This window comes from Dicentrarchus labrax, unplaced genomic scaffold (genome assembly GCF_905237075.1).
Source record: "Dicentrarchus labrax unplaced genomic scaffold, dlabrax2021, whole genome shotgun sequence".
Taxonomy (NCBI): Eukaryota; Metazoa; Chordata; class Actinopteri; family Moronidae; genus Dicentrarchus; species Dicentrarchus labrax.
The window spans coordinates 29,966,855-29,976,119 of NW_026136719.1; the positions used below are offsets into that span (position 1 = coordinate 29,966,855).

At 41.5% G+C, this 9,265-nt stretch overlaps 1 protein-coding gene across 1 annotated transcript; it reads right to left on the reverse strand.

Annotated features, from left to right (window-relative positions):
- Window positions 1–1,260: 1,260 nt before the first annotated feature.
- Window positions 1,261–8,095, reverse strand: LOC127352044 (kelch-like protein 23). The gene is made up of 7 exons (XM_051380141.1): window positions 7,911–8,095; window positions 6,962–7,213; window positions 5,426–5,683; window positions 4,511–5,080; window positions 3,322–3,458; window positions 2,839–2,991; window positions 1,261–2,653 (listed from the first exon to the last, which is right to left on the reverse strand). Exons 1-7 carry the CDS (start codon window positions 7,919–7,921, stop codon window positions 2,340–2,342), a joined length of 1,695 nt encoding a protein of 564 aa, XP_051236101.1. The 5' UTR covers window positions 7,922–8,095; the 3' UTR covers window positions 1,261–2,339.
- Window positions 8,096–9,265: the final 1,170 nt, after the last annotated feature.

A 9,265-nucleotide genomic window follows, 5' to 3' on the forward strand; every position in this document is an offset into this window, starting at 1 on the left:
TCACTAAAGTGATTACATTTCATCATTCAGGGGGACAGAGATGTCTGTTTCAAATGTCACAGCAATCCATCCAATAGTCATTGAGACATGTCACTAAAAAGCTAAAATGTCAACCTGCTGGCGGTGCTGAAGGTAAAGTCAGGGGATAGTCATTGGGCTTCAACCTCTGGGGACCATGAATATCTGTACAAAATGACATGGAAATCCATCCAGTGGTTGTTGAAATATTTAAGTCTGAACCACAGCGATTGATTGATCGACCAGCTAACAGTCCGACATTGCCTCCCCTAGAGCCATGCACTCCATCAGCATGGCTAAAAATAATGATTAAAAAATAAAATAAATACTTTCAAACGGTAGCCCTGTTGACTTGTTCATACACACTGTGGCACTGATCGACAATCATCAATCCAAAAATTGAAGCAAAAACCACATAAACACAGCTAGGAACGCTCCAGTTCCATGAAGAGTTTCAGCTGTATTTAAGTGGTATTACTCTCCTCTGGATGGTATCATTTCTGTGATGATGAGTGTAGGAGTGTACAGAGAGAAACTCCCTGTGATTCAGGAGATCAGATAAGGATGAGGTAGAAAGACACAGCTGACCGAAGACTGTCCCTCTGTGTCTGACTGCCTCCATATCTGCTGGGCAGCCTGTCAATCTGTCTTCATCTATCTCTTTCTTTTACTTTGTTAACTCTCAAACAGCCACACACACACACACACACACACACACACACACACACACACACACACACACAAAACACACACAGTGTCCCCTTTTCAGAACAGATAAAACTCTACATTGATTGGAAGTTACTTGCTTAAGGATACCCAATAACCAGACCCAGGCAAGCTGATTGGCCTTATTGGAGGAGCTTTTCAGGAGGCAGAAACAATCTTACATTTGAGTTAAACCTCACTGAGCAAAGCCCAAGAGCCCCAAGTTTGTGTCTGTCTGTCTGTCTGTCTGTCTGTCTGTCTGTCTGCCTGTCTGCCTGTCTGCCTGCCAGCCCAGAGGAGAAGGTAAGAGGAGAGGTAGCTTCCTAATAACTAACTTTCATTGTGCTTATAAGGCTGGCCTTCTCTATTGTGTATTTGTTGTTGAGTTGATTGAGTCAGAGTCAACAAACACTCAACAACAGCAACCATGCTCATTTCAACTTAATGTTATTTCACTCATTTTAAGAACAAAACAATGACAACAAATCGAAACAAATAAAACTTGACAAAAATCAAATATATTTGCTATAAGGTAAGAATGATGAGCACAACAGGCCTCTTTCATGGCAGACATTTTTACCTAGTAGTAATCATATAGCATACATAAATAAGGATTGCCCTCCATTTACATGTAGCTTTAGCAGTTTCAGGGCCAATAAATACAGACAGTGCAGACAGTGTGGTTGCACCAGGGCCGTGAGATGGGGGATACATAGAGACAGCGGGCTCTCCAACAATGTGTTGGATGCAGAACAGAGTGATTCAAAGTGCCACATCAGAAGTATGCTCAAAGAACATAACATTTAAAGTGTTACCATGTGTTACATATCTCTCTCCATCATGGGTTTTATTTTTATTTGGCAAAATAGTCAGTAGCAAAATATAACAAAACTATATGCTTATTCTACATAAACTATAAATAAATAAATTCATGAATATCTTCTTATTTTCTTTGGTATTTTTTTATCATGCACAGATGCAGTGATAATTGCTGGGTGATATGTATGTTGATGTTGATGTCCAATGTCAAGTCTCTATTTGATCATGTGATGAAATGATATAGGTTAGCTAAGACCCTTCATAACAGCATGCCACTGAATCAGGGCGCTGCCATTGTACCGGCTGCCTCACTGACGCTTCAATGCAACAGAGAAAGTGGTATTACACCTTTGCTTTGATGAGTCAAAATGTTTGCTGAGAAACAAGCCTTTACTATTATAGAGTCTTTCAGCTCCTGCTACTAACTGAAAAAACAGTCTGCTATGTTTTGTATAGTTACTTGTTAACCTAATTATGTGACCCATTTTGTCATATTTGGGCTAAAAGAAAAGCAAATAGACATATTTCCCAAAAATGTCAACCATTTCTTTAACCCCAGAGGTAATGAAATGTACATGGACATTAAACATTCCCCTTCCAGTTTGTTTTCCAGTGTTCCCGGTTGGTTTGGAGGAGACAGACCCCGGGAGAACCACATATACTACAATAAAACTTAAACCAGCTGCTACATCACTGCCTGACTGGGAGCTATTACACCAGCTCACCCAAATGGCACAACAGTGGTTCCAAGACGAGGTGATGATGCAGTATCTCTGGCTCGCCGCTGCGCTTCCGTGCTACGTGCCATTACAAACACAGACACAGCCATGCAAACGAGCTGCTTCGGGCAGATCTCCAACTATGTCCCATGTATCTGTGTGAGGGTCATATTTCTCCATGCTCTGCAGGTAGGTCCCTTCAGAGCAGGAGTAGCCCCCAGTGACGTACACACAGCCCAGCATGGCCACCGCCCCGCATTCTATCCTCCTCTCCTTCATGCTGGCCAGCGGGATCCATTCCTCTGTGTCGGGGTTGAAGCGCTCAGCGAGGGTGGTCTGGCCCCCTACCAGGTACAGGCTGCAGTTCAAAGACACCAGGCACATCCCGTACTCTGCAGGGAGCAACGACATGACAAGAACAGGGATTCAATCTGAACATTTTTATGTAAAGATTATTGGATTATAATGGTTAAACTGGAAACAGGTCCTGTCCGTCTGCGTGTGCAATCAAGAGCAGTTATGTTTTTTACCCCTGAGAAGTCGGTTATTTCAGAAATACATTTGATATCAGAACTACCTGGATGGGGGCAAGTGGTTAGGGTACTCCACTGGTCTACATCCACCTTGTACCTCTGGATCTTGTCGTAGTTACAGATGCCCTTGAAGCCATAATGACCACCTGCCACATAGATGCTGTTTCCCAACACAGTCACAGAGGCATTCCCTACACCTGTAAAAAGAGGCAATAGCATGTCAATTTATAGGCTTATTCACTGGGAAAATTAATTCAAGCTGTTTCCATCTGTTAGCAGTCTTAATGCTAAGCTAGGCTAACCAGCGGCTGGCTGTAGCCACATATAGGCCACATATATATTACAGGAAAGATATGAGAGTAGCCTATATAGATCTCATCTGGCTCTATGCGACATAGCAAATAAGCATATTTCCCATTAAAAGATGTAAGCTTGTTTGCACAAATCCTACAGCCTATGCCAGCTGAATATGACATCTACATGAAACAGAGAGATGTAAAATGTGTAACATACTTGTAGAAACACACCTTGCACCATATCAGCTACAGCCATCCACGTCCTCTTCAGGGGATCAAACATTTCAGTCCGGGGCATTGCTGAACCTCCTCTGTAGCCTCCCATAACATACACACAGCCACAACAGGCCACAGAACAGTGGTAGTACCTGAACAGAGTTTTATGAATATTATTATAAGATATAAAAAAAATACCATGTTTAAACAGTATTGCCAAAATAGAACTTTTGTGTTCTGTAATGTTCATTAATGTAGCGGGGGGAGAGCAAGTAAATTTACACAATAACTGTACTAACAGTTTTGAGGTACTATGAGTACTAAAAAAATATTATTTCCATTTTCCATTTTATTTTATTTCAGACATAAATAATACTTTACCTAGCAGTAAAGCAGTTCATATCAGCTCCACCTCAACTAGCTACAATAATACATTATACAACATTCTGAAAGGGATCGGTCTCCATTATTAGTGCTGTTACTTCTGATACTTTACCAACATTTTGCTACAAATATGTATGTGAAATTTTGAATGCATTTACTTGTGAGTGGGCATTTAAATTAAAACCAGGGGTTGCAGTGAGAGGGGCCATGTTGTTTCAGGTATCAATGAGAGACAATGAAAAACGATCCAGGAAGACGAGGTTGTTTAAAAGACCCAAGAGTTTGAAGGCTTATCAGATAGCAAAACACTACACAGCTGTTTATAATATTATACGGAAGCATTTTACAACTCTGGACGGCTATCACCATGCCCAACATTTTATTCCTTTTTATCACTACCAGATAAATATAAGATATATTATATGGCATTCATGTTACAAAGTAAAATACCAGGAATGTGCACTTCAACATATTTGATTCATCATTGCATTGTGTTCCTGTTGTTAAACTTTTTCACCATGTGAACCTGCGTTTTTGTGTGTGTGTGTGTGTGTGTGTGTGTGTGTGTGTGTGTGTGTGTGTGTGTGTGTGTGTGTGTGTGTGTGTGTGATTGTTTGCAGCTGCTCTCTGCATTGGCGTATCCCCAATGCATCACAAACTGTCCATATGCTGCATTTTTCCACACAGAGCTCACATCAGTCTGAACACAGCCTAAAGGATTTAGTAGCATTGCTACTTTTACTGAAATCTTATTTAATTAGAGGCAGCAAAATGAATAGTCAAACAACTCAAAAACATATCTGACATTTTATCAAAGTACCTGGCAATCAACATGGGCTGCCCTTCAGTCCAACAGTCAGACTCGCTGTTGTACTCCCAGACTGCATCCAGCACCTCAGTGGTGTTGGTTCTGTACCCCCCACTCACATAAATGGTACAGCCCAGTAAGGCCACCGCATAACTCTCCTTGGAGTGATCCGGCATGTCTTCACCCTGCACCCACTCCCCACTCGACAGGTCCCAGCGCTGAACTTCACGCAAAGGGCGCCAATGGTATCCCCCAACTACTATCATCTTGTAGCTGGATCTCATCCTGGTGAAGCTCATGGAGGGCTGTTTGAACATGGGCGTTAAGGTGAGCAAGGACAGAAAGCTGTCAAAGTCACTAAGCTCATCGTAACCAAGCATTTTCAGCAAGGCATTGTTGAGGTTTGCTGGGTTAACGTCCAGTGCCAGGGAGGAGAGATGTTTTGTTCGGATGAGTGGGTCATGACCCAGCCACCTGCCCACCGCCTCGGCCACCACCTCCTGGTTCTCCTCCGCTAGGACAGTCTTCAGGCTGTCAGGATCCAGTTCTAGAAACTCCTCTTCTTGGATTACCTCCTGAAACCTGCAGTAACGTGTCAGTCTAGACATCTGACGACATAAGAATCTTCTACAGAGAAAAGCAATGGCAATCATAGCTACAGTACATGGTTTATTATATCCTAGGAAAGAGCTCTGAAGTAAGAACTGAGATTTATGTCTGCATTCATTTGTTCATGTGTGAAATTTCTTTGAAGAGCCTCACCTTAATGACCTTGTAAAGATCACAACACAGTGGAAACACATTTAGTGACATGCAAAGCAAAAACTGGAATCAAGAAAGGCATTTCTCTGCCTCCAATTTGTCTAAAATGTAAAATATCGACACTGCAAGAGAAAATTAACCAAATGGCAAGAGCCGATATCTGACCTGCCTGCTAGTAGCCTGCGGGCTTCTTTCTCCAGGGTGAGGCACGCGTGGAGCTGGGAGAACGCCAGCATGCCGAGGCAGTTGTCTACATCCAGCAGACGCACCAGGAAGGCCTCGCAGGCCCTCTTCACCGCTCCGAACTGCAGCAGGTCAGCGGCCTTCAGCATGCGTTCCACGTTCAACTGGGTTATGGTGAGTCTGGAGGAGTAGATGTAGTCTACCAAGGCTGATAAGACCTCCACTTCCACCACTGGCAGCCTGGGAGGAGACCCAACAATAATAATAATAATAAGAATACCAAATGAAGGACAAAGAAAGGTACATAAAAGTGTTACACTTCGATCTTTTCAAAGCCATAAATTTGGTATATTTTAGTTACATGGATTTGCATTCTCTTCCACACAGACAACACGTATGTTTTTTACTCATATGTGTCACAAATCACATGGAATCTGGATCTTTGAGTTTGATATGGGCCACATTCAAACAATAATGTTAACAGCCAAACAAAAAAATAAGATCTGAATCAGAATTGCAATGTGAACGTAGCTAAAGTGGCTGAAATCAGAAATGAAAAAAACAGATTCCATAAATACTGAAACACAAAAAAGTTAAAAGTTAAGATATTGGCACATTAAAAGTGTATTGCACCTTTATTTTGGCTTTTTAAACCTCTAAATGTTATTATTGATTTATTCCCCACAAGTGCTCCTGACATCCATTATACAGGGTAATTGGGTGATCACCATTGTTCCCAATAATTTCATCATGGGGGACAATATGGAAGAAAAACCCTGTAAAATGCCTTTTCTCTTCATGACCCAGCTCCCCTGATAACAATTACCATCTGGTCAGGCAGAATACAAGACCCTGGTGACACCATGGTGGTTTCAACGTTTTTTTGTGATAATTTATTGATTCCTTGAAGAATATGTTCTCTCTTTTCTCCTGCCCACTCTCTTACAGGGAGGTCAGAGGTCAGGGAGAGCTGGAGAACAGCCCTGCTGGAGCTGGTAGGGCTTCATTGTCTCTCTAAAGGCCAGTACAGCTCAGCAGATGTTTGCTGACGTTAGCAACACGGGATGTGAACCAAGGTTGTCCCCCTGAATGACAGCCTTTAAAATCTCTAAATCATTACATTTGCAATATGTCCTCAACTGGATAACTAACTGCCAGGAAGGTGTATGTGACGCTGTAAGCCATAATATGAACCAGTATACTCTATGCTGTTATTATTTTGTCATGATTTAATATTTCTTATTCATGCAATTAATATTGCCCTCAGTGCTTTTTATCCACTCATCCATACACATTTGCATACAAGAGTGTCTCCCTTCAATATTTAGTATTGCTTACACAATAAGACCAGGCTTGAGTGGGTTAATGCAGATGATGCAGATGAACAAGGTGGGTCAATGCTGATTGCCTGCAGATGGCAGCGGGGGTTCCAATATGACCGCTTTTAGTCTCTTTAATTGGCATAATCCATCCATGATGACCCCTACCGCTCCCTTCCTCCCACACACTCACACATACCTGACAAGGCTATCAGTCCTCTCCTTCATGTCAGCAGTGAACATGACCCTGAAGTATGAGCTGCGTGCGCAGAGTGCCACCTTGTGGCAGCGCAGAACCTGACCGGAGGAGCACTGCAGGGCGATGTCTGTGAACAGGCCGTCAGAGTAGAAGCCCCTCAGGGCATCCAGGACCTCCTCGGGGTGGCTCACATCATGGAAATCGTATGAGTAGAGATCCTGGGATCTTCTGGGTGACGCAGTCGTAGTCGGTCTGTGGCATTAAAAGGATGGACTCAACAAAACTGAACAGTCATGTCTTATAATAGTCATATTGGATATTATTGTCAGTTTGCTTACTTATGACAGACATTTTAAAAAATTTTGTTCTGCATGTAAATTGTTATTGTTTTCGATGATGAAAGGAAAAAGTTTGGGAAAAAGTGTAGTGTATCAGAAGAGAGGGATGTAAATTACTGTGGTGCCCTACGGTCTCTTACCCCATTCTTCAGTTTGGTGTGCAAATGAGACAGTAGCCTGCTGAAATCAAGGATTGCTCCTTTAAATATTTATCAACACTTCATGCATAATACATGGTGTTATAGTGATATAATGCATATACATGCATCATTTGCGGTGTTAAATTATGGTGTCGAGTTTCTCCTATAGATCTGGTTTCCCTCAGACAGCTCTTGCTAATATTAATTAAGTAATTAACACATGGAAAACACATTAGAAAATGATCAATAGTAACAGGTGAAGCCAGTGACAAAAACTTGCAATACTGCCTTTTGTATTAGGAGTTCTAGCTTTACAACTCGTTGACTTTGGATATTTCCCCTTGATAATGAACTTTTAACCATGTGGTAAAATACATTCTGGAGTAAAATAATAAAAAGTTAGAATTTTCTACACAAAACCATATTTGGGGCATGATGTATCAATGTAAATAGACAATGGCCATAACATACCTGATCAGCATGGTCCACAGGATTCGATCTCGGTTCCACTGATCTTCTAAAGACTTTGCAGAGATAGAGATTTAATTTCTGTTGCTGGCGAAAATAATCGTGACAGATTCTAAGGGTTATTCTTAAGTGACATGGCCTTTTAATTTGACGACGTCGCCCTGCCTTCGGTATAATAACACTGCACAGATGACAATCCGCGTGTCCAGAATGACTTCTGGTCGTGACTTTCAAAATAAGACGCTTGCTTGCGTTTCAGCACATACTTCTCCTGAAGCATGAACCAGTCTTTGGTCACTGCCAGATGATCCAGAGTGGGAAAAGTAACGTTTCTGCCTCTTTATAGTCCATTCCACTACATTTCAGACATAAACATTTTTCAACTGAACAAATTGGTTTAAAGCTGCAGTAATTTTCATACAAATAAGTTCTTGTCATATTTGCTGAAACTTTCATTATATCCTGACAGTCGTACATGAGACAGATAATCTGTGATAAAATCAGCTTCCTCTGGCTCCTCCTAATGCTCCTGAAGGCATTTGCAGGAATCCACCGGGCCTGAACCAAAACAACCAATCAGAGCCGAGAAAGTTAGAAAGATGCTTTGGGTTAGGAGGTTGGAGTTAATTGTCAAGATATAGTGAAAGTTTCAGCAAATATGACAACAGTTTATTTTTTATGAAAGTTACCTACTGCAGCTTTAAGATAGTCAACCGTATATAGAGCAGTTGAAATTAGCCTTTACATTTTACAACATCCAATACTGCTTACATGTTCAACATTTACTGCTATCAATATATGATCAAACTGTAGGCTATAATTTATGTGACACTGACAGTACTGACAGTAGTAAATACTTCTGAACTTTTACTTTGAAATTTTGATGCACATATAAGCACTTATTTTGGAGACCAAGTCGCTATTGTTCCGGTTACGTGCGTCTGCCTTGACACAGCAGTCACTGGTGAGTCTACGGTTCAGTGGTTGGCTCCTAAACTGTGTGTCACCAGCATCACGGCTCAGCTCTGATAATAAAATCAAGCAGGATCACATGCATGCATGCACACTGTCACAGACTGTTGTCAACAGAACTGGAAATGAGATTAAAGACGCTGTAAAGAGGGGGCTGTAGTCGGGGGAGGGTTCACGCAAGAGACCATTAGGCTTGGGCAGATTATAATCAATATTGGGCATATTAAGGTTCCCAAACTCTAGATTTTGGTCAAAATCTTTCAATATTGTTAATCAGACATTTTCCTTTCTAACTTAATCAGTTGAAATTCAGTAAATTATGGAAAATTCCCACAACATTTTACCAAGGTCCAAGGTGAAGATTTTGAATCTCTCACTTTGACAAA